Genomic DNA, 22,800 nt, shown 5'->3' with positions numbered 1-22,800 from the left:
GTACAATGAGGTCTGAAAATGGCTCATGAAACTAAAGCTGGGTTACTGATGTCCAGGCATGAATCTGGATGGTGTAAATAAAGTACATTCCATGCATCAGGTTGCGAAATATAGAAACTGAATGCATACCGCTCGATGCACAGATTCTCATTTGTTTCCACTACCCGCATAGTGCCGGTTTCCGTCCTCATATAGCAACACCTCCCTCATCTTTCTTGACCGAACTGACAACGGCCGAGATCTGGAGCAGCTTGTCTACCAGAATGCGGATGCCATCCTGAGGAGGCGCTTCAGTGTCAGAACCAAGATCGAGGTTACTCAAGCCCAAGTTCTTGTCTTCGTCGCCATTGTTGTATGAAGTCCGTCCATCTTTTGGTAGAAAACTGGTAATGGTATTGCCCCAGTTAGCCTTGCGACCGGTAGGAAGATGCTCCAGCTCTGAAAGACGATTTGCCCACTCGGTATGACGAACAGCAAGACTCCACACTGGCTGCCGATCCGTATGCCATATGCGTGCGATTTCGACCTTGTAGGATGTCTCCTTGATTCCGAAAGAGTACATGACAATCAAACGTTCAGTCACTAGGTAATCCTTGACAGCCGGTGATTTCTCCCATTCAGCAAAGATGTCGGTGGACTGGGGATTGTAACCACGTTTCATCCTCAGACCCTCAACAAATCGGGTAAGGAGGGGTGACATACTCTTTGCTGACACAGGTTTTATGGACTCCAGTGAAAAATGCCACCCACGGCCCTCTCCTAGTTCCAGTAAGTTGATATCCATGTGCTGCTTGGGACCTACAGTGCCTGTCTTCAGCTCATAGAATCGCGGCGTATCCTTCTCATAAAAACCTTCATTATCATCAGTCCAGTCAACTTGGATCATGATGAGCTTTGGTGGCACAGTCACAGGCGTTTGGCCGGAAGTCGCTGGTCTCCCAGAGTGGCGGATGCGTTCACGTGGCAGGCCAACGGAGGAAGTGTTTGGATCCCGGAATATCCACATCCCTCGGAACATGGGTCTAGTTTTCTCGAGCGTTTCAGGTCTATAGCCAGAGTAGCTAGAGGATTTGATGGGTTCGAGGAGTTTGTCAGATGAGCAGAGGGATGTCAGCATCTGCTGGCCGGATGTATCGTCAGCCAGCCTATTCAGTTAGCGCCACCGTCTCGACACAGTTTGATGGGGTATCCACTTACCATCTCTCAACACCTAGTGCAAGGTAACCGTTGATTGATCTCAAGAATTTCCCCTTACTGTATTCGACCTCAACCTGCTTATTCTTGATATCGTCGTCGCGAACTGATAGACATCCCAGGCGGATGACCAAGTCATACGCGCCTCTTCTATGTCTCACAGCTTCGAGAGCCAACTGGAACGAACGCTGAATCGTTGGTAGCTCCAATAAATGATGTGTCTGTCGGCGAAAACTACCAGGAGGTTCCATCATATCGCTTGGAAGAAAGCGGGGTGAAGTCCGGTTCACGATTTGCGGCCACCATGTATCAGCTTGTTTGAAAACGATCTCCATGCCCTCTTGGTCATCCAGAATGATGTTGGTTGGGCAGAGCCCCATTTCCTCAGTCTTTACTTTGTCAATCATATTCTTCACCTCCTCTACAGCCACTTCAAGGTTTGCAGCATCATGTGACTGGATTTTCATTTGCCAGTCGCCGCTCCCGTTCCCCAAGAGAGTGATGAATACTTCGTTGCGAATTCTGAGTACATCCAAAACCTCTAGCTTGTTTCCAAAGGCATCTCGAGGTGATATATCGCGGTCGTCGAGTTCGGCAGGCCAGTGTACAACCACCTGCATTTGTGAGTTTAGGAATTGTCAGGTGGTTCGGAAGTACCCACAGTTTCCAGATTGATATCTTCAGATGGGGCTTCCTTGAAAATTTGTTTGTGTCTCTGCTTCATATCATCAACTTGCTCGTAGTACCACTTGTTCGGGTCGAACGCCGGTGTCTTTGCCCATGCCGACGAGTCTTTTGTCTTGTTCTGCGCTTTCGATATCCACTGGTTGATGTGACGAACAGCTTTCTCCAGAGCTGTGCCGGTCCCGAAAATATCAAATTGATAGATAATGCTTTGGTCTTGATTCTGTTTATAACTCCAATGCGGAATCACAGCGCATCCCGTGCTGACTTTGACATCACTGACGATCCGCTCTCGTTCTCTGGCATAAGTAGGGCGGCGGAACCCGGCAGGGACAGAAATGACTTTGTTCGGTTTCTTTCCTTTAAATGCATTCTGATCGATTGTCGGGTTCGGTGGCCTAGCTTTTTGTGAATCCATAGTTGTCGCTTGTTTATTATGGCAGAGAGGCGCCGAAATGGGACACAGTAGAGTTCTAGTGATGGTGTGCGGCTCTTGGGAAGTGGTAAAGGTGAGGGGACTTAATGTGAGAGGCTGAGAGCAAACAGGCAATCGCGCTCGGAAACCGCAAGCGCACGTGTGCCGTGTGCGAACAAGCTTCACCCTCACCAGACAGCACAGCAGATGCAATAACCTGTAGAAATCCTTGAAGCGTGAATAAGGGAAATTGATTAGGATGTGCTCATATAGAAAGTATTATGAGTTTGGTACTTCTTATGCCGAATGAGTTGTGATCAATGAGTATATAGGGAGATCATGGGATGTGGAGAGTGTGAGAGGATGATTCACGTGACTCGCGGCAGTGGGCCAAATATCAACACTGAAAGGCAAGCTGCCTTTCACCTAGAAGGGGTAGTGGTACGTGAACGTAGCAAAATGTTTTAAATTCACTGTTAGGAGCGACGGATAGGCAATCTTTGATAGCAAGTGCAGAAGATAGTGAAATGTTTATCCTCTTGTCGCATGCGAAAAGATATCAAGTACACAATAAGTACTAACTACGTAACAGATATTTGAAGCCCAATAAGTAATAAGCAGAATTTGATTAATAGAGCATTCATAGGCACTTCCAATTGCACCAGGATACTCAATCAGATTTTCAAAGTTCCGAACAGCACGGGGAAAAGTCATTATTGAATACATGTGCACGTATATCATCACCAGAATCGTGTATATCTTCATGCAAACATAACATCGTTACATCTCGATTCATAACTCACACTCTCATACCCTTGCTATCCCAATTACGTCGCAAACCGCCAAGTCGTAACCTCGCCCGTCCTCTCCTCCTCCTTCTCAATCGCCTTGTTTTTCCTCTCCGCCCAGAACTTCGCGAGCAACGAAAAGATGATCGTAAGTCCACACCCAGCAATAATGATGCCACCGCCCATCTGGTACCTCGGCTCCTGACTGCGCAGAAAGAAGTATGGGCTGAACCAGTGCGAGACAGACGACACGCAGTTAGCGATGGCGATGAGGGCTGCGCGCTTCGTTCGTGGACGCGGGACAACGGTTGTTTCCCACGAGAGCTGGATGTTGAGACCGACAAAGGGGCCTGAGCAGAGTAGGATGAGGGAGAAGTAACGAGCCCCAACGTTAAGTGTGGAGATCATAACGACAGCGCCGATGAGTGCTACGGAAATGGAACCGATAATGTGCCAGCAGTGCTCAAGTCTCTTGCCCGAGCTCCAAGACACAAGAAGCGTGACAAAGTACGCGATGACGTATGGCGGTGCCTGCACGAGGTATGTTTCGACCTTGCCAAAGCCCAGGGTGCTAACGATGGAAGGGAAAAAGTCTTTGAAGCTTTGTGCGATGATGAGGGAGAAGTGCATGCCTGCGAAGAACCAGGTGAAGGGGTCTTTGACGGCTTGCCAAACGCCATCCCACATATCGCCTTCGTCGTCTTCGCTCTTGCCACCAGCAGAGACGAGAGCGCGGTATTGTGACATTTGTTGTTCTTCTTCGGTGAAGAAATAAGTACCGGTGTTGTCTGGGAAGTTTGGTAGACTAGGGAGTGTCAATAGTGTCTAACAGAGAAAGGGCAAAACGGTCTCTTACAGCCAGAATCCAGCGATCGCAACCAAAATGGACACAATCCCCTCTAGCAAAAGAAACCACTGCCATGCATGTAGGCCGGCGACATTATCCATATTGGTAAGAATGCCTGCAGCAAGGAGACCGGAAAATACATTGCTGATAATGGTGCCCGCGTGCCAGATACCCATACGTAGAGGAGATTCCTCTTTTGTATACCACGACGAGGTCATGAGCGCGATAACCGGGAGAAATGGACCTTCTGTGATGCCTATCAGGAGGCGACACAGCATAAAAGCCCAAGGCGATTTCGCCGCCGGCATAGATATAGTGACAAAGGACCAGGCAAGCATGATACAGGGCATAAGGACTCGCGGCGACGACTTGGCGATGATAACGTTACCCGGAACCTGAGAAATGATGTAGCCAACGTAGAAGAGTGAGATTCCCGCACTCCATTCCACGTCTGTCATGCCCAGATCTTCTTGCATGCCAGCAAGTCGCGCGTTGGACACATTGATTCGATCGAGGTAGCTGAAGGAATGGTATGTCAGTACTACAATCTTGACTGCCATGTACGGAGAGAAGTGAAACATACTTCATAAGCAGCATTATAGTAATGCATGGCAGGAACTTCCAGTCCAGTTTTTTCAGGACAGCCTTGTTCAAAGCCTCGAGCTCATCATCAGTTTTGTTCGCCAGGAGCGGGTATCTCTGTAAGTAGCCCGCTTCGGCGTTGATGTTGGCATCTTCGACCTTGATAATCTCGACACTCCGTTTTGAATCAGAGTCCGTCGCCATTGTGCTGAAAGAGAACTGAAAGGGTAAATATGTGTATTATAGAGCTCGAGATGCAACCAAGACTCTGTGCATTGAACACCGAGATCCATGACCTGCTGATCGTCTTTATACTTGTTGTCGCTCACATTGGCGCTTGTGCAATCTGGCGCATAGTCTTCCCCATGCTTGGCAGTTCCTGGGCATCTTTCATCCCCGGACCCCAGATATTTTCCCCACGACCCAGAATTATGGCTTGGACTGTTCGCCTTGGGACTTACGGGATGTCGGAAGCATGCTCGGGGCTACGACCGATGCGGGGAAACTTTTCGGACGTGACCGAGGCGGATGGTGCACGACTCGTGTCGAGGCCTCCGAGGCCCCGAGGAGGGTATCTCATGACTGGAACAGTCATTGGGTGTACCAAGACGTGTACAAAAGAGGACTGAAATCTCGTGTCATGGTATTCATCCTCTTACACTAGAATTTTCAAGATTGTCGTGCCATTTCACCTCTCCAGCTTGTCTTGAGCTTCCTTGAACCGGCTAAATCATCACTTGACTACTACACACGCCATGGCGGAAGTAACCCTTCCTAACTCTCTGCGGGAGAAAATGCTCAGAGATGAGGTGGCATACACACTTTCAGTCAAGCTTGTACGCAGCGTTGAGTTGCCAATGATGGCAAAGACTGCCGGGTTCGATGGTATCTTGATCGATATGGAGCATTCATCTTTCGACCTAGACACTACAAGTGAGTCTTTTGCCTTCGACATTATGTCGTCAGGCTAACAGTAAATGCAGGCCAAATATGCATTGCTGCACTTTATGCAGGTATTGCACCCATCGTCCGTGTGCCCTCCAAAGATTCATGGTTTATCGCGAGAGTACTCGATGGTGGCGCACTTGGTGTCATTGTACCTCACATACGATCCGTTCAGGATGCTAAAGACGTCGTCGCCGCTGCCAAATTTCAACCGCAAGGCCACCGATCTTCTGTCAACAACTTGCCCCACTTTCAATATCGTCACATTGCGGCGAAGAAGACAAATCCTGTAGTCAACACCAACACATTAGTCATTCCCATGGTGGAGACCCTAGAAGCTGTCGAGTGTGTTGAAGAGCTTGCGGCTGTTGATGGTGTTGACTCACTGCTTATTGGCACCAACGACATGACAGCTGAGATGGGTATTCCAGGCGAATATGATAACCCAAGATTGACTGAAGTGTATCAGAAGACAATTAATGCATGCAAGAAGTATGGAAAGTATGTCGGAATTGGAGGATTGCATTCAAGGCTGGATCTTGTGGAGAAGTTTTGCGCAATGGGAGCCAGGTGGGTCATGGCAGCCACAGATGGTCCACTGCTACTTGGAGGTGCTACAAAGAGAGCAGGAGAGATGGCACAGCTGAGCCAAAGGGTCAAGGCCTCAAGCTCTGCCGCAGACGTCAAGGCTATCAAGAGCAATGGTGTGAGCAATGACGTAAGTAACGGTGTACCAGAGAAGCTGAACGGCAATGCTGTTCAGATAGCGGAGGTTCCAGTAGACGGCCATCAGATGTAGAGAGAAATCCAAGTCTTATTATTTCCAATGGCTGAACTTTCGTGACCTGTGCCACTCGTGTTTGCCTTAATACTCGCAAGCAAGATGCATGTTAGAGTATTGTGTAGTCGTGTGGCATATATCTTCCCTCAGAAGTATTTTTCAAAATGAACAAAAAGGTCGCCTAATTAACTATAGACTGTAGGTTTCTCCGCCACAGTATCCCGCCCCATGGTGAAACAATGTCTGGCCAAGCTTTGCAATGATGAAAGAAAGTGCAAGTTCAAGGTGTAAACCCCCTAAAAATCATATCTTGCAGGGGCTTCGAAATACATATTTCTGAACGATCAATAAGACCGCGAAGGTGCGACGAAGACGAAAGTTGCCGGTTGTCTGTCGAGATAGCGTGACACTCCGAGAGCACATCTCTCAGACTGCGGACGGGAGAATATCGCATTGAGAGCATTGTCAGGACATTGATAGCTTGCGATACAATGCCTTTCCGTGCAGCTATGCGCGCCGCAGTTTGCTCGGCCAGATTTACACCAGGCTCATTTACCATGCGTGACTGCATGATCATGACTCCAACTGCGAACACATCGAAAGCGTCAAAAGCTGCGGGTGCGCAACGCTGTTCTAGAAGCTGAGTCTCCAAGAGATTGAGGTAGTTCTCAATGTCCGGTTCGGCCCCACACAATATCAGATTCCAGTTCTGGTCGTTCTGGAGTGATAGTCGCTTGACTATCTCGATAAGGCCACGGACCAACATGTGGAGTTGCGAGAGTGACGGAACTGCGGGTGTATCCATAATATCGTACCAGTGGCGGAGGTTGATGTAGTGAACCCAAGAGTCTGTCGTAGCCTCTGAACGATTGGACCGGAGCAATTGAGCATGTTCGACTAGACAGCGAAGTCGCCTATCGTCGTTGCCAATCTCTGTCGAAGTCGGCGACGAGACCAGAACGTCATTATCACTGAGACAAAATGGTCGATCTAGTGCAGTACTGATGTACGTGTCTAATATGTAGAGCGTCCAAAAGGTTCTGCAGCTGTTTCGTTTGTTCTCGTTGTCTGACTCCAAGTCAGACAACCTACTTGTGTGCATACCAGACGCAACACAGCGCGTCATTGCCAAGCCTAGCAAATGCCAAGTTGAACCTCCGAGTGCTGTGTATAGCGAGTAGATTGTCAATGCGACTAAGCACTGAACAGTCGGTAAGTCACTCGCGCGTTCGAATACGCGAGGTAGCAAATCTACTGCACACGCTGCATACTTGGTCGCGATGACTTCAGTGTACGTATAGCCTGGCGACACCAGAAGGCCTGTGGCGAGGCCGAACAGCATCATAACAGTCGTCTCGGGTAGCTCTGCGTCAACTACAGTATTGCCTGATTGTATGATTAGTCTAGGAACGAGCGTGAAGGGCACGAAAAGAGATTGTATAGTATCAGCCGTTCAAGGCCGCTTTCGGATCACAATTTGAATCACGCTAACAACATGCAACCTCTTGGAAACTTACCAGTAGCAGCATTTCTATCGCCCTGTTGAGTTTGCAAAGCAATATTGAACACGTCTCTCAGGTCTCCACTGGCTATGAACGGATAAGACTGCTGCACAAACTCGACGTACTTGTCGAGTGCGGCGCTGTTTACGGTTCTACTTTGCTCGTAATGGGCCACAACAACGTCGTTACGAAGATTAGCCAGAGTGGCAGAATGGAAAGCATGGTTATCCTGAGATGTTGAAGGGTTTGCCCCTGACACGCCGATTGCAGCATACAGTAAAGTTAGGAAAGAGAGGCCCTGGGTTGGGAAGGGTTGACGATCCGCCCGCTGTGCGCCCATAGCAGCTAGTGAAAGATATGATGCTTCCTCTATTGTGTCATGTAGATCACCGTTTGGATGATCCACGACCTCGGACGACCCTGGTATGTTAGTGAGTTGCTGAGTATCATCTTGATCTCTAGGTGTATCGGATCCTCGTCTCGATGGTGTGGTATCTTGCAACGGCTCTTCCCGAAGTTGTGTTTCGAGTGTTTGAATCCTAATTTTCAAGGACTCTATATAACTTAAACCGCTCAGTCCGGGTGTTTCAGCTGTAGAGCCGAGTCGGCGTTGCACACATGTGGTTGAGGCTTCACGACATTGCGTGCAAGGCAAGTCGCGCGAGCACTAGAGGAAGTCATGAGCGCGATAAGTCTGTACGGGAACGGCAAGACAACCTTCTGCTTTCTCCTCCAGCACCTCTCACAAGCTTGTATCATGCTGCATGTCATGTGCACGTCTCAGTGCCATGGCTTAGAATATGTCATCAGTGTTGGCATTTATACAAAGGATGCGCTACACTTGAACGTCAAAATTGGCAGCCAAGGCCGAAGCTCGCCTCAGCTTGGCCTAGTAGAAAGCTTCAAGTACATCTACCAATCAAACGACCGCACCCCCATGGGATATTCGATACGGTCTGACTGTGGCCAATGGTTTAGAGCTTAAGGTGCATTTTGATCATGCAGAATGCAGATAGACTATTGTCGCACTCGACCAATCGCGTTTCCCGGGTATGTGGGCCTTCGGCGCCGTTGGAACCATCCGAAAACTCCGGCTGCAAGAAGTGGTTGCCATCGGACACGACCGAGGGGCATCCTTGGGCAGTGGGCGATGCTGTGGGGCCCCATGATGCCCCAATGCCCTGAACATTGAGCGTACTGCACCAGTGGCACCGGCTATCACTGCGTGTTCCACGCGTCGGACATGTCTCGTCTACCGGTTGAACCAGTCACCATGTAGATGTGACTCAAACATGGACATAAAATCAAGCCATGTCTTCCGCAAGAGTAAAGAGACACAAGCCTCGTTGCTGACATCTTTGCGACCAAGCTGTACTAGCATTTACACTTCCTGCACGAATAAACAATGGCACCAGGTCGCATCGACTCGCCTGCGGAGTCTCCATCTGCTGGCAAAGAAGCTAAGCCGACTGTGTACCTCCTTGATACCTTCCATCCTACAGCCGTGAAACATGCGCAATCCTTGTTTGACGCCGTTCTTCCCGATGACAGTCGACATGCTGAGTGGCGGGAAAAGGCGGAGTATCTGCTCATTCGCAGCTCATACCTGACAGCGGATGATGTGAAGTCGGCCCCCAGGCTCAAGGCTCTTGGCAAGCAAGGTGTTGGTATGAAACTTCTATCGTTCCCAAGACGGGTTGATTCTAAATAAGGAATAGGCATTGATAAGATCGACGCCGCAGCATGCCGCGAACGCGACATCAAAATCTTCAATACTCCCGGTGTCAATGCACAGGCTGTTGCGGAAACAGTGCTCACTCTGATCATGGCTGTGGCACGTCAAGTAGGCCGCATCACCGCACTGCAAAGCTCTGGACAAACCATTCCAAAGGAAAAGTGTTCTGGTCTTATAATAAGCCAAAAGGCCATTGGAATAGTCGGCATGGGAAACATAGGTCAGAAGGTGGCTAGGATATTCCAGGGAGGCCTGGGCTGCAGCATCGTCGCATATGACCCGCTGCTGCCAGAAGACGCGTGGGCCGGCATACCTCACACACGCGTCAAATCATTAGAGCAAGTTCTGGAGACTTCTGATGTCGTTACACTTCACATCCCTCTCCTCCCCCAGACACGTAATCTTATCGATTATCCACAAATTTCCCGGATGAAGCGGAACGCAATTCTTATCAATACCGCACGTGGCGGCATTATTAATGAGGCCGCCTTAGAGCGAGCGCTGAAAGAAGAGCTCATCTTTGGCGCGGGTCTTGATTGCCATGAGCAAGAGCCGCCCACACAGGAGCGATATGGTGGGCTTTGGGGTACCGGCCGCGTAGTAAGTACACCACATATTGGTGCCGCTACTGCTCAAACACAGATGGAGACGGCTATGGCAGCGATTGATCGATTGGCCGAGTACATAAAGAGTCAATAGTTGAATGACATTTGATCCCAAAAATTGCCGTCTAGTGGTAGTGAACCCCATGCGTACTCTCCAAGTCCAGCCTCCAGTTGTGTCATGAGGTTATTGGTCAGACTGAAATCGAACTGTTGAGAACCAATTCCGTAGTGTGGGTCAAACTGACCATTACTGGGACTTAAGTTGATGTTGTCTTGCGACATGGCACCAGCTATCGTGCCACAAGTCTGTTCAAAGTCTCCGGCCACGATGCTGGAATTGTTCTGGACAGAGCGTGTTCCAGAGTTGCGCATTGGATCCTGGTTGGAATTAGAAGTCTCAACTCTAGACAAATTGTCTTTAAGGCATTCGTCTTTCAGAACGTCGAAGACCACGGCAGCAGATGCTGCATCTGGCATCTTGTCCTTGAAGTAAGACAGAATAGCACTACATAGAGCCAGTGTCCTGGCTGGATGGCGCTGCTCAAAGTCTGCTTCTATACTACTTTTCAGTAGCTCAAGACTGATACAGAACGTGACAGTCAGCCCAGCCGTGAAGATCACTTGGAAATAACTGCGTGTCCAAGTGATTGCGCGTTTCTCCATCAACGTAGAATACAGCTCAATGATTCTACTCGCGGAAACATAACAGGCTGTCAGTATTTCCTTTACAGCAGCACCAGCATATGGCTTGGACGGTACGTTGTGCATCGCGCCCCGAGCCAGGAGCAGCATATCCTTCTCATGCAAAAAGTCATGCCATTCAGGTCGCTCATACAGGGACCGTGGGTAGAGGAATATTGGTGCGGTTGCCCGCCATTCGTTCAGTTCTGATCGCAACCGTGTGAAGGCTGTGTAGATGTGACCGATGGACTTGAACTCAGTTAACCTTCCAAAACTGGTAGCGTTTGAGGCCACTGCGCTTCGACTACTGTAGAATGTTGAATGTATCCGAGAGCTGATTCGCCTTAGCTGAATGCAAATGATGAACACGGATACTTCGGAAGGCCCCAGGCCACGCTTAGGCATCATATCAAGGCTCGCTATGCTTGAATTGACCAGGTAATCGTCGTCTGCATCGAAAGGAAGCTCCACCTCAATATCTGGCTCAGAAATTGCAAATGGTCGTCCCAGGATTCCGGAACTGTATCGATCCAGGACATAGCACTCCCAGAAGACGCGGCGTCGATGCTGCTCCACAAGAGGGTCCAAGGGATGTGCCGGCTTCAAATGCAGCTTCCACTCGATGCATTGCCTCATACACAATTGGGATATCTCCCACAATGAAGCACCGATGTGGTGATACATTCCGAATCTGGCTACCAGCAGAAGATTCTGAATTGCATCGATATCGCGTATGAGTGGTATCCGTCCAAGATAGTCCTCAGCTGCCATAAAGTAGCCATACGGATGCTCGTTGGTGATCCCTGCACGATACCGTGTAGTGGCACTGATAGCAAACACCATGAACAATTTGAAGCAGTCTTGGTCCGAAGAAGTTGCTGATGCATTGTAGACACGATTGAAAATGCCGAGAACCTCTTGGCGCAAAAGGAATGTGTGGTGTATATGGAAGCGAGTAAAGTAGTTTTCCAAAAGCTGCTCCGCTTCCTGCACAGGGGGTAGTGGATTTGGCGAAAGATGCAGTTGCTGGATCCCCGGACGTGTCGCTAGTTGGTTGAGTATGTGCGTTCGATGGCGTTGCCATTTCGCTTCAGATAGTATGCTACGCAAGAATCCGAGGCCGCTGCCATCGCCAACAAACCCGCCGTGTGACGTGTGGCTTGCTCCCGTCGGAAGCCCGGCTGGTGTCGCCTGGGGTGCTTCGATAGTGCAATGGCTCGTTTCAGGCCTGCCGGCAGCTATTCCGTGTAATGTTGCCTTTAAGTCGGCTTCTTGAACCTCGAGCTGTCTGATATAATCTCGTGCATATTGCTCACCTGTCGCCGGATCGACGATGATGCAAGCCACATTTCCCTTTGTGCAACTCGTACATTTTGGCGCTTGTCGACCACACTTGACCTTGCGCAGCTTGCATTTTTGACAGGCTGGAAGCTTGTTCGACATGCCTGTCCATCGGGTGTTGTTGCCGTCAGAAGACGTAGCTTGTTTTAGATGTAAGAAGGACAGTGGGGATTCCCAGAAACCCAGTATGGCATGCACATATTACTTACCTTGAATGAACTAGTGCAATTAGTCAGCGTTGTGTCAAGAAGATCAAACATGCATCCCTGCCCGCGTCCACTATACGCTTACTTACTTAGACCTCGAGGCGAGGTGGAAGACCGCTGATTCGCCGGCCTCCTAAAACGGAAATCACTATAAGACATCGGGGAACAAAAGCATTCGCTGCTGACGCTCATGTCCGAGAAAAGGCAATATGCTCGACAGAAGAGACTCTTCTGGCACTCGCAGGCGAAGGCTGAGTCTAGACAAACTGCGGCTTGCGCCAGAGCAACTCGGAGAACGCAAAAAAGAATAAACTCTGGAATAGCCATACTGCAGGCCATTCGCATTGTGTGATGCGCTTTGAACATGCTCCATCGCCCCGATCGGCGGATGCGGGAGCTAGCGCTTCCGCCGTTAGATCCTGGGACAAAACCCCCGATTCGTTTCATATGCTGAATGTTATTGCCGTCAGGGAATTCTGCTTTCTTGTCCTGTCAGGGTGGGGGCTCGGGTTTCTATTCTGCAAGGATAAAGACTAGGCTAATGAATCATGTTCTCTGTAATATACACAAGCATGTTTATCTAGCGTACTTTTCGTCCTCAGCTTCACATGCAAGGTGACTGTTCTGGCCAGCCCCTATCACAGTGCAGCAGAATCCAAAAGTTCCTTTTCAAAGTGCTTTTTTTCTCGACTTGCAAAGCACTGGTTGACGATGCTTCGTTTGTGCTTACGAGAGTATACGAGAGTATGAGTACACAAGCCGACGACGCTAGCGGTCAACCAGACGTTGTGAATGTTTCAAAGCGTCGGGATGTGGACAAGGTGTAGGATTTGCTAGTAGGAACACACGTTATTCAAACACCGATCGATGCTCACCTCTGCTTGCATTAGCCTCTCTTTGTAGACGGACCGTATTGCGCGTCATACTCAGCGCGATACTTTGCGCGGCCTCGCCCGTTAGACACTAAGGCTGGAAGGGGGAGAAGCGATGACGGTGGTGGGCCATAGTCCAGGTGGTTCTAGTCCTCTAGCGACTTCCGCGTAGACCCTTAACTTCAGCACGCGCCGCACCGCCCGAACCCCCGAACCCTTTCAAGTTACGCCAAACTCGCATGCCCATGTACATACGGCGGAACAAGGGCTTAGGGCAACAGCTCCACGAACGGTTTGTGTTTCAAGCGAGGGTAATTGGTGGCTGCAGTAAAGAATTGCCCAACATGCCTTTCTCCAAGGCTAGGGGTTGTTCTCCCCGGCCACCTTACCGCACTAACTCGAGGCTCACTGACGGCCAGAGTATTTAGTCTAGACAATCTCTCTGTACTGAACCCATACTCAGTCACATATCCTCTGCCTCGACCGTTAGCCTTCACCTACAAATTCATTCTTCCATCATTCATCATCATTCATCCCTACTACTCTGTAAACATGCCGGGCTGTGCATGGAAGGAGACCCGCCCAGGGCGCTGGGAGCGCCCCCAAAGTTACCTCGAGAAGATGAACATACTTACCCGCAACGTTCCTAATGCTATTGGCCGCGATAACTGGGCCAAAAACGCTGTTGCTAAACTCAAATTCCACCCCGATATCAAGGATCCCGCTGCCTATCTTAAAACCGCATGGAAACAGGTCCGCTACAACCATCCCGAAATTGCCGCTTTCCCATACAACGGCAACTATGTCTACCGTGTCGGCGACGCCGAGTCCATCGCCTTGTGGGTGTCGGCCACTTTCTCCGTTGCCGAGGGTAAAACAGTGGATGAACTGTTGGGGCGTATCCCAAGGAACGAGCAGATGATGTGCTACTTCCTTCCAGATACATCCGAAGTCATGATCTGGTCACCACACTACCGCGTCGACGCCCGGGGGGCAATCTTCTGCCTCAATCATCTCGTTGAATCACTCGCCAACATGAATCCAGACTTGGTGTTTGGCGGATGTGCCAAGAACTTGACTCCCAGCATGGAGGACACTCTTCACATCAGTCACGAGATAACACCCGCCATTGAAGCTCAGGCAGAGAGCCGGCTCGCTGCTCTTGAGCCACACAAGCCAGCCCTGGAGCTGAAACCAAAGGTCAAAGCCCAGAGGCCGGGATACACACAAAGACACTTTGTCAAACTCTCCAAGAGCGACACAAAACTTGTCATGGATTGCTGTGACAATGCAGCGCTCGCCTTGGATGTGGCACTGCATGCGGCTCTGGTGAACGCGGTAGTAAAACTGGCACCAACTGAAGAAGCGCGGAGCTTCATGGCTTCATTCCACTACAATCTCCGTGTCCTTATTCCCGAGGGTGAGGCTCCAGAGAACTCGCCAACAAGCTACACGAGCGTGCTTACAACCGAGGTGGTTGTCTCACCGTGGACCGACTTCGACTCGTATTACGCTCAACTCGCACCAGTCTATGCCACTGGCTACGCACCGTACTTGGGCTCATCTCCTTACTTCCACAAGCTTCTTGAACAGAGGTTGACCGACTCAAATCTCGGAAGCAACGGAGAGACGGACGGGCAGTTGCAGCCGAGGTTTGCTTTCTTGGGAGCCATTGACGACAAGCTATCCAGCAACATTGGTGACGGCCTTGTTCAGGTAGAGGACTTTTGGCTCGGTGCCGAGACGTTAACCCTACGAATGATGGTGCACACCTGGATATGGCAAGGTCAACTTGTGCTTAGCGTATGCTACAACCAGAATTACTGGGATAAGGATATTGCCGAGAGCCTACTCCGGGGAATGCAGGAGACGCTGATAGACGTTGCGCTCAGGAAAGGTGTTGGTAAAGTTGGCCTGTAGTTGAGTCCTTTCTTTCGCACTGAGGGTTTTTGCTTTTGAAGTAATAATATGATATCCCTATGTAAGACTCTATTACAATGATATTCAGGAAACAGACTGTCTGATGTCTCTTTGCATTTGCCAATACCTTGACCTATTGCCAAGCCTCGTATCCAACAAGTCCGTAGATACAGATATATGAATCGTGCAACACCCGGCAGCGTCATATTTCGTTCCAAGTGCTGAACTCATCCAGCCTTTCATGGCTATGCGTGCACATGACTCTGGATGAAAACAATAAGACTTCGCCACAATGCAACAGACGGGTGGGTGGGTGACAACGGTAGAGGTTGGAGGCGGAGTGCATGCGCACGGACGCGGAGATGTGCGGTCGGCCTCCGATCCAATTTCTGAGTCTCATGCAAAGCCCACTGTAGGGCAACCACGCGAGGCATCACAACGCGCATTGCACTGTGCCAAAGCCAATGCACCACTGAATAGTCGCAATATCCAAATCTGATATCTCGCAAATTCTCTCCAGAATCCACACGTCTAGTCGCAGTCGGCCGCAATGGACGCCGTACCCATCTCGAAGAAGCTGATCGCCTTTGGCAGCAAGAAGATCTACCTGTATGCCGCACATAATGCATACGTATGAGACAATTGAACTAAATGATCTTCAGCCCCAAATTCACAGTTGCGCTTGTACGAACACCCAAGCTATCGCCCTACCACGCTCGCTTCCTCGTCCCGCTCGACTTTTCAAAATATGATCTCCGCGACTATCTCTACCATGCGTACAACGTCAAATGCTTCAACATCCGCTCGTACGTAAAGCAAATGCCCGTACGGGACACGCGCGAACAGCCACGGCACTGGTTCCGCCCAGAATCTCAAAAGTACATGACTGTGGAGATGGAGCAGCCTTTTGTGTGGCCCGAGATTCCCGACCTGGAGCCATGGGGACAACGAGAGAAGCAGGATGAAATTGAAGAGGCATCAAGGACAAATGGGGCTATGGACAGCAATGACAAGCGCGAGGCGGCCCGGAAACTGCGGGAGCAGGCAAAGAAGTTACTATACAAGGATTTGGGTTGTCACGGTGAGAGATCACAATTATCAGAGGAGGTGGATGCACAGGATTCAGAGGCTCAAATGGAGCGGGAGCGTGAAGAGAGGATGCTGAAGCGTATGTCAAGAATAAAACTGTGGGAGAAGGAGAGGACTGGCAAGACGGTGGAAAGCGACAACCGCAAGCACTACGCCATCAAGGCCTGAGCTAATTGAGTGCTATGTATGTATGCTTGTACTATATGCATCGGGCCGGAACAGAGGATCATGAATACTGGGATACAAACTCGGGCTCTTACTACTGGATTGTCTATTATGACCTGTACTGCACAAGTGACCAATGATCAGGACATGGATCCGACAGCACAATTATCAGCTGGGCTTATATGCGTCTCAAGTCAGCGATAGACGTCTTCGGGGAGAAAAGGCCAACATGGTGTCTCAGCACAGGGCGCAGCGTTTTTCTTGGTGGCAGCGTAGTTGCTCCTTCCTCAAAAGTGACTGACTGACCACACACACACACCATCAGCATCATTCTCATCACTGCCACCTCGCACAAGACATAGTGATTATGATACGAGCAATTGTCTAGACGGAAGCTACACACGAGAAGTGGAGATTGGTGGCCGAGAGCAGCAAGCCGTACTTTAGCATCAGTCATGCACTAGAAGAATTTTCAAAAGACTTGGAGCGGCAGATGGAAGACATGACGGCGATGCTTAGTCTAGGGGAGGAGGGAGCGTGTGCGGGCAAGGACGGGGACGGGGAGGGGAGTGATTATGGCAGCGGAAAGCGTAAGAGGTAGAGAGAGTGCTGCAGACGGAGCTATCACGGTGAAATGATGTGCAATTTAGCGAAGCGAGCGGATAGCATGGAACAGAGCTGGAATATCTCTATGCGCTATGGTGTCATAGAGTGGACGGCAACGGAACAGAGAAATGAGTGCAATTGTGAGGCTGTCTCTTGGCCCGGCCAACCAAAGGTGACCGACTGGCTGCTTTTCCTACATGGAGCCCAAAGGGTCTGTTCCTGAGTGGTGGACAGGGCCTAAACGGCTACTACGCGTGGGCACTAACCAAGATGCCGTGCCTACCGACCGGTTCCTGGGCGAAGAAGCAACGACACGACCCCACGAGTTGCCACGCAAAACAAGAAACAAGAGGCCGCCTTCGGGCATCACTGAGTTGTTTTTTGATTTCATCAGGCAGCGTCTGGCGGCCATGGTTCATGGGTTGTAGGGTTCTGGGCCATGCCGACATGTCAGGCCACGGGCTGACAGGTGTATCCTCGCATGTTCGCTGAGGTTCGCACGCTACCACCGACATGGGCCAATAGGAAGCGACTCACGTGGTGCTGTGTCCATTGCACCCCTACACCTGATGGCTCCGGGCTTCGTCATCAAGCCAGGCCGGGTGAGTAGGAGGCGGAGGCATGCAGCGCCAAAACTTGGAACTGTGGCTAGGGAGCCTTGCGACCTGAAGGGTGAAGAGCACAGCACAGCACAGCACAGCCGCGCGACACCACAGTAGGGCGGAATGCGTCAAGGCGCTGGTGAGCGAAAGGAGGGGTGGTGAGAAGCAACACCGGTCAAGGCAGCGGATAGGGCCCGAGGGGGGGGGGGGGCTATGGCGGGCACCATGTGCATGTTCGCATTGGCAGCGAGCAAAAGAAGGCATGCGCTCAATGGTCAGTCAGCAGGTGGGCGAGGGCGAGGGCGTGGCTGCAAAAGCACAAGCGGCAAGCCCAACAGGCAGCCTGCCGTTACGTCATAAGCAGGCCCTGGGCACTAAAGACACTGCCCACCTTCGCACCAGCATCACACACACGGTAATCTCTACGCCACTCCGCCTGGTCCGACTTCGATACTAACATCCTTGGGCCCCAAGCCATCCATCCCAACTGTCATCATTGCTCGGCCTGTTAAATACATCTGCCTGCCGCTGCCCTGCGACCCTCGACACCTTCCCCTACCCTACCCCACCCACCTTGTCACGTCACTTTCCAGGCACTCTTCATTCTTCGTTGCGACCGCCTGCCCAACAAAGATTTGCCCCAAAGGCAAACTGAGAAAGCTCTGAGCACCACGCTCCTTGGTACGCTGCCTGCGCCGACCTTCTTGCTCCCGCTCGTGCCCCCCCCCAACTAACAAGCCTTGCGCAGCCGACCCCACCCATACTACATTTTGGACCTTTGAGAAAGAGAGAACAACAGACGCATACGCAAAGAGCATCCGCCCATCGCGGGTACAGAGTAGCACCATGTCTGAGTACAGCTATGCACCACCTCGGCACCGAAACCGGGAGCCCGAGTACGTGACCGAGACGACTTATATTGAGCGCGGCGGCCGTGGAGGCGCAGTGCGTGATCTCGTCTACCGCCCTGCAGCCCGAGAGGACAGCATCGAAGAGATCCCCCGCGACTTCCCCCCTGGCACCGAATTCAGACAGACCAAGTACCGTGAAGAGTATGCGCCACCTCGTCGCACTCGTTCCATGAATCGTGGCTACGACGACGACTACTATGACCGCCCTCGTCGCCGCGATCGTGGTGGCCGTGACCGCGACTACGATGACTATTCCGAGTACTCTGAGCGCCCAAAGCCCTCGCGCCGCAAGTCCATTGTCGACCAGGTAAAGAGCTTCGGCGAGTCGGCAGGCCTAGGAGGAATCATCGGCGCCGTCACTGGCCGCGAACGCTCCCGCTCCCGCTCTCGCTCTCGTGACCGCGATCGTTCCCGCTATCGTCGGGACGACCGTGGATATGACAGCGACAGGCATGGATATTACGATGACCGCCGAAGCCGTTATGGCTCCCGTTCACGTAGCCGTAGCCGAGGAGGTGCCAAGGAAAAATGGGAGCAGGCTGCTAAAGCTGCTCTTGTCGCTGGTGCTGTCGAGGCCTTCCGTAGCCGCAAAGAACCAGGCCCCTGGACTGGTGCCAAAGGCCAACGTATTGCCACTGCCGCTATTGGTGCAGCTGGTATCGACGGTCTCATCGACAGAGACGGAAAGCACGAGAAGAGGCACGTTGCTGAATCCGCCTTGGGCGGTCTTGTTGCTTCACGCCTAGCCAACGGCTCACGCTCGCGCTCTCGTGCTCGCGGCCGCGATGGCTCCAGGTCTCCTTCTCGATCCCGCTCTCGTGCTAGGTCCAGGTCTAGGTCCATCTTTGGACGCTCTCGTTCCCGTGGACGTTCCCGCTCTCACTCAAGCGATGACGGCAATCGTAATGGTCTCGCCAAGGTTGCTGGCACTGGTGCTGTACTCGCTGCAGGAAAGGCTCTCTACGACCGTGTGCGCTCCAAGTCTCGTTCTCGACGCGAGCGATCTCGTTCTCGCTCTTCCAGCTCCGACAGCTACGTACCATCGCGTAGGGGCAACCGCCGCTCGTACAGCCGAGGCCGCGGTATGGACGACCAGTATTCCGAAGCCCCTTCCAGGACTAATTCAGATCGCAGACTAGCTGCTCCCGCTGCGGCCGGCGCAGGTGCTCTAGCAGCACAAAGCGGAGGAGGAGAACGGGGGCGATGGAATCCTAGTAGTGATTCCGAGTCGTCCACCGATATGGAGGAAAAGCGCAAGAAACTTCGAGGTAAGGAGCTTCTCACTGCGGGTTTGGCTACGGTAGCCACGATCCACGCCGCCCACGGAGTATACTCGTCAATGGTCGCCTCGGAAAACCGTCGCAAGCTCGTCAGCGAAGGAGAAATGTCACCAGAAGAAGCACGTAAACGAAAATCCAAAAATATGCTCCAAGACGCCGCTGCCGTGGGTATTGCTGCGCTTGGTATCAAGTCAGCATACTCTGAATGGAAAGAGATGAACGAGCAGCGTCACAGCGTCAAGGAGCTCGAAGCCCGTCGTCGCAAGAGGAGAAAGATGAGAGAACGACGAGAGAAGGAGGCCCGCCTCAATGCACTCGGCAATATGAATGGTCCAGGCGCTAATCCGTACGCATATCCTGTAGCTGCCAACCAGCCCTACCCTGCTACATCCTATGCTGATTCCAATCCATACGGTGCCGCTGTGCCGCCGCCACCCATGGGTGCTAGGTACTAGACCTTCTCCCTTGTTATTCCATTCCCGGCCTTTCAACTCTTTTTTGCTATTGTTTGTTCATTGCGTTGGGAAGTTGGAGGTTAGAGACGATTGTTCGATATCCTTTTTTCTTTGTTTTCCATTTTTTGGGGGAGGAAATGCAAAAAGAAATGGGAATATTACAAATAACCCCATTTCTCTTTGTATTTTGTTGTCGACTCCTTTTTCTCTTCTCTTTTCACAACACTATCCTTGAACACATGTATACAGACCATGCGGAAACGATGAGGTTTTTCCTTTCGGTAGGATTAATGAGGAGGAGCATTGGTTGGATTGGGAATTGCTGGAATGCGGGCATGATTACGAATAACGACTCTATGACGATTATATATGTAGACATCAAATGATGAGATTTTGTTTTTTTTTGGAGGTCACCTACTTTAAATTTGTTCTCTCTGTTTGAAAGAAAAAAAGAAAAAAGTTCAAACTAGAGGAATGAGAAAAGTCTAAGATAACGCATGCTACCTTGTTCACGTAAGGGAGAAAGGGAAACTCTATGAATGTGAGAAAGTCGACATGTCTCAGTGGAATTGCAGCCCGACACTGATATCATTTATAGCTAAGAGCTGAAAATGAACCACCGAACAATCATGCCACCCATACATGGGTTGAAGAGAAGATGTCTGCAATGCCACCTAACCTTTGACCTTCTATGAGCGATGACATTCCCGCCCGACAAAATGCCCCCCCATACATTCAAGTGCCATGGGACAAAATCCGCACTTCTACTCCTCCTCCTCCTCCTCCTCCTCCCCATCCATCTCTGGCTCATCCACCGCCCAAAGAATAAACGGCCCATTGTAGTCCAACTACATAACATACGTCAGTATACATACACCCTCATCCTCCCAAGAAAGGAAGAGGAGAAGAAAGGTGAGACTTACCTGCGTGGCCATCGACTCAGACGCAAACCACCACCTCCCCAAAATCATTCTCCCACCGGGCATCACAACCCCCTCGTACGCCCAAAGATTATCCTGGTCAGGATCCTGGTAGTCATCGCTGAAATGCTTCATGAAGGTTATACGCTGCCAGCCTGGGATACCGCCTTGAGGCGGAAGAGCATTAAGCCAGCCGAGAGCGCGGTATTCGTCGTCAAGGTCTTGGCCTGTGCCTTCGAATTGGATGTTTTGGGATTGTTTGGGGCAGTGGCGGGCTTGTGTTTTGAGGGGTTGGGCGCTGGTGGAAGGGAGCAAGGAGTGTAGGCGGGATTCAAAGAGGGCGGGCCAGGTTAGGGGGCGGCGATTAGAGAGGTGCGCTGGTTGTGCGAAGGCGAGTTCGAGGGACTGTTGGGTTGGGGAGTGTTGTTAGTGCGGATTTCATGTTTATACTATGATGCTGCGGCTTACTTGAATCTTGCCTTCGTCAACGTTCTTGTCAATGTATATTTCGTGACCTGGGCCTTGCTTGCGGAGGCGCTGGACTTCGGAGTGGTCGAGGAAGGCATAGGTACCTTTCCAGTATCTGCTGAGTGTATATGCGCCCTGACGGAGAGGCTCTCTCCAGGGCGAGGGTTTATGGGTTGCGTATAGCTCATCGATTTTGTAGAACAGAGTTTGGGCTTCTTCGTTCATCATGTGGTGGCGGAAGAAATTCATGCTGTGAAGAACCCATTCCAAGTTCACCTTTTCATAGTTGTCCAGGAAGATGGGGGCTTCGGTGGTGGATTGATAAACGGCAAACTGTGACTCGTCGAATGCAAATATGTTATGTTCTATGCCGGGAAGATTGAAAATGAACTGTGAACATATCAGCTTAACAGCTGCCAGTGTCTCATCAACGTGTGCAGGTTCGCCACGGCGGACTATGGGAGGTCGTCGGTCATTATTTAGCAGGCGGGACTCGAGAATGAATTGAATGAGGTGAGCGTGATTCCTGCAATAGAAACGCCCATGCTCATCAGTTTCGGTGGCACCGTAAAAAGATTCTGTATTCTTCGTTAGATATGCTGACTTGTGCCGGGATCTACATACCAATGATCAAATCTTTCAACATCTTCACAACCCGGGCCTCAGTTTTACCATGGCCACGAAAGAAGCCGTACTTGGTGCCGCATCGCAGCAGCTTGGACCGGCGCTGATACATGCGCCGCAGCTGGTTGTTGGGTGTGCCCTCCAAGAAGTCATACTTCTCACGGAACTTTGCACGCCAGAACGACTGACGATCGGCGTCGATGGCATCATTTGTAGAACGGCATATCAACCGGTATGTCGCGATGTCCTTGTCGTTGTCAAGGTAGTGGACGATGGCCTTGTTGAGCTATTGGAAAAGTCAGCATACATATAGGTAACAAGTGGGTAGCAAAATCATATACCTCGATGGGAAGAGAGTTGAATGCAGTATTACTGAACGGACCCTGAGGTCGCGACATGTCGACTTCACATATGTGTACCAGAGGTAGCAGAAAGATCAGTTGTTGATCGGTTCGAATGTCTTGAAGATCGAGAGAGTTCTCAAGACTGGCTGAGAAGAAAGCCTCTTATTGTTTGGGTTCGATGTGAGAGACAGAAAGCACTCGAGCTAACCGTTAACGAGGGCCGGTTCTCACTTCACAA

At 50.9% G+C, this 22,800-nt stretch overlaps 11 protein-coding genes across 11 annotated transcripts; 6 read left to right on the top strand and 5 right to left on the bottom strand.

Moving 5' to 3' along the window:
- Nucleotides 1–187: 187 nt before the first annotated feature.
- Nucleotides 188–2,296, bottom strand: COCVIDRAFT_38785 (hypothetical protein; the record flags this gene model as incomplete). Its single annotated transcript, XM_014699942.1, has 3 exons — nt 188–1,145; nt 1,198–1,808; nt 1,856–2,296. 3 exons carry the CDS (start codon nt 2,294–2,296, stop codon nt 188–190), a joined length of 2,010 nt encoding a protein of 669 aa, XP_014555428.1.
- Nucleotides 2,297–3,120: 824 nt separating this feature from the next.
- On the bottom strand, nt 3,121–4,714 carry COCVIDRAFT_27632 (hypothetical protein; the record flags this gene model as incomplete). The annotated part of the gene is made up of 3 exons (XM_014699941.1): nt 3,121–3,886; nt 3,938–4,447; nt 4,512–4,714. 3 exons carry the CDS (start codon nt 4,712–4,714, stop codon nt 3,121–3,123), a joined length of 1,479 nt encoding a protein of 492 aa, XP_014555427.1.
- Nucleotides 4,715–5,265: 551 nt separating this feature from the next.
- On the top strand, nt 5,266–6,254 carry COCVIDRAFT_102274 (hypothetical protein; the record flags this gene model as incomplete). Its single annotated transcript, XM_014699940.1, has 2 exons — nt 5,266–5,443; nt 5,494–6,254. The coding sequence occupies 2 exons, from the start codon at nt 5,266–5,268 to the stop codon at nt 6,252–6,254; spliced, it is 939 nt and encodes a 312-aa protein (XP_014555426.1).
- A 262-nt stretch (nt 6,255–6,516) lies between these two features.
- On the bottom strand, nt 6,517–8,528 carry COCVIDRAFT_38782 (hypothetical protein; the record flags this gene model as incomplete). The annotated part of the gene is made up of 4 exons (XM_014699939.1): nt 6,517–6,762; nt 6,793–7,610; nt 7,754–8,329; nt 8,516–8,528. 4 exons carry the CDS (start codon nt 8,526–8,528, stop codon nt 6,517–6,519), a joined length of 1,653 nt encoding a protein of 550 aa, XP_014555425.1.
- Nucleotides 8,529–9,143: 615 nt separating this feature from the next.
- Nucleotides 9,144–10,161, top strand: COCVIDRAFT_102387 (hypothetical protein; the record flags this gene model as incomplete). The annotated part of the gene is made up of 3 exons (XM_014699938.1): nt 9,144–9,405; nt 9,457–10,073; nt 10,135–10,161. 3 exons carry the CDS (start codon nt 9,144–9,146, stop codon nt 10,159–10,161), a joined length of 906 nt encoding a protein of 301 aa, XP_014555424.1.
- A 207-nt stretch (nt 10,162–10,368) lies between these two features.
- Nucleotides 10,369–12,202, bottom strand: COCVIDRAFT_38780 (hypothetical protein; the record flags this gene model as incomplete). Its single annotated transcript, XM_014699937.1, has 2 exons — nt 10,369–10,456; nt 10,488–12,202. 2 exons carry the CDS (start codon nt 12,200–12,202, stop codon nt 10,369–10,371), a joined length of 1,803 nt encoding a protein of 600 aa, XP_014555423.1.
- A 1,528-nt stretch (nt 12,203–13,730) lies between these two features.
- COCVIDRAFT_102303 (hypothetical protein) lies at nt 13,731–15,098 on the top strand (the record flags this gene model as incomplete). Its single annotated transcript, XM_014699936.1, has 1 exon — nt 13,731–15,098. One exon carries the CDS (start codon nt 13,731–13,733, stop codon nt 15,096–15,098), a length of 1,368 nt encoding a protein of 455 aa, XP_014555422.1.
- Nucleotides 15,099–15,648: 550 nt separating this feature from the next.
- Nucleotides 15,649–16,355, top strand: COCVIDRAFT_102319 (hypothetical protein; the record flags this gene model as incomplete). Its single annotated transcript, XM_014699935.1, has 2 exons — nt 15,649–15,707; nt 15,761–16,355. The coding sequence occupies 2 exons, from the start codon at nt 15,649–15,651 to the stop codon at nt 16,353–16,355; spliced, it is 654 nt and encodes a 217-aa protein (XP_014555421.1).
- Nucleotides 16,356–16,740: 385 nt separating this feature from the next.
- Nucleotides 16,741–16,953, top strand: COCVIDRAFT_102339 (hypothetical protein; the record flags this gene model as incomplete). The annotated part of the gene is made up of 1 exon (XM_014699934.1): nt 16,741–16,953. A coding segment is annotated over one exon (213 nt), but the record flags the coding sequence as incomplete, so codon positions are not given.
- A 1,453-nt stretch (nt 16,954–18,406) lies between these two features.
- COCVIDRAFT_102325 (hypothetical protein) lies at nt 18,407–20,206 on the top strand (the record flags this gene model as incomplete). Its single annotated transcript, XM_014699933.1, has 1 exon — nt 18,407–20,206. The coding sequence occupies one exon, from the start codon at nt 18,407–18,409 to the stop codon at nt 20,204–20,206; it is 1,800 nt and encodes a 599-aa protein (XP_014555419.1).
- Nucleotides 20,207–20,970: 764 nt separating this feature from the next.
- COCVIDRAFT_38776 (hypothetical protein) lies at nt 20,971–22,616 on the bottom strand (the record flags this gene model as incomplete). Its single annotated transcript, XM_014699932.1, has 5 exons — nt 20,971–21,054; nt 21,130–21,531; nt 21,595–22,172; nt 22,219–22,504; nt 22,560–22,616. 5 exons carry the CDS (start codon nt 22,614–22,616, stop codon nt 20,971–20,973), a joined length of 1,407 nt encoding a protein of 468 aa, XP_014555418.1.
- Nucleotides 22,617–22,800: the final 184 nt, after the last annotated feature.

This window comes from Bipolaris victoriae (assembly GCF_000527765.1).
Source record: "Bipolaris victoriae FI3 unplaced genomic scaffold scaffold_55, whole genome shotgun sequence".
NCBI classification, from domain to species: Eukaryota; Fungi; Ascomycota; class Dothideomycetes; order Pleosporales; family Pleosporaceae; genus Bipolaris; species Bipolaris victoriae.
This window is presented reverse-complemented; position numbering and strand designations above follow the sequence as displayed.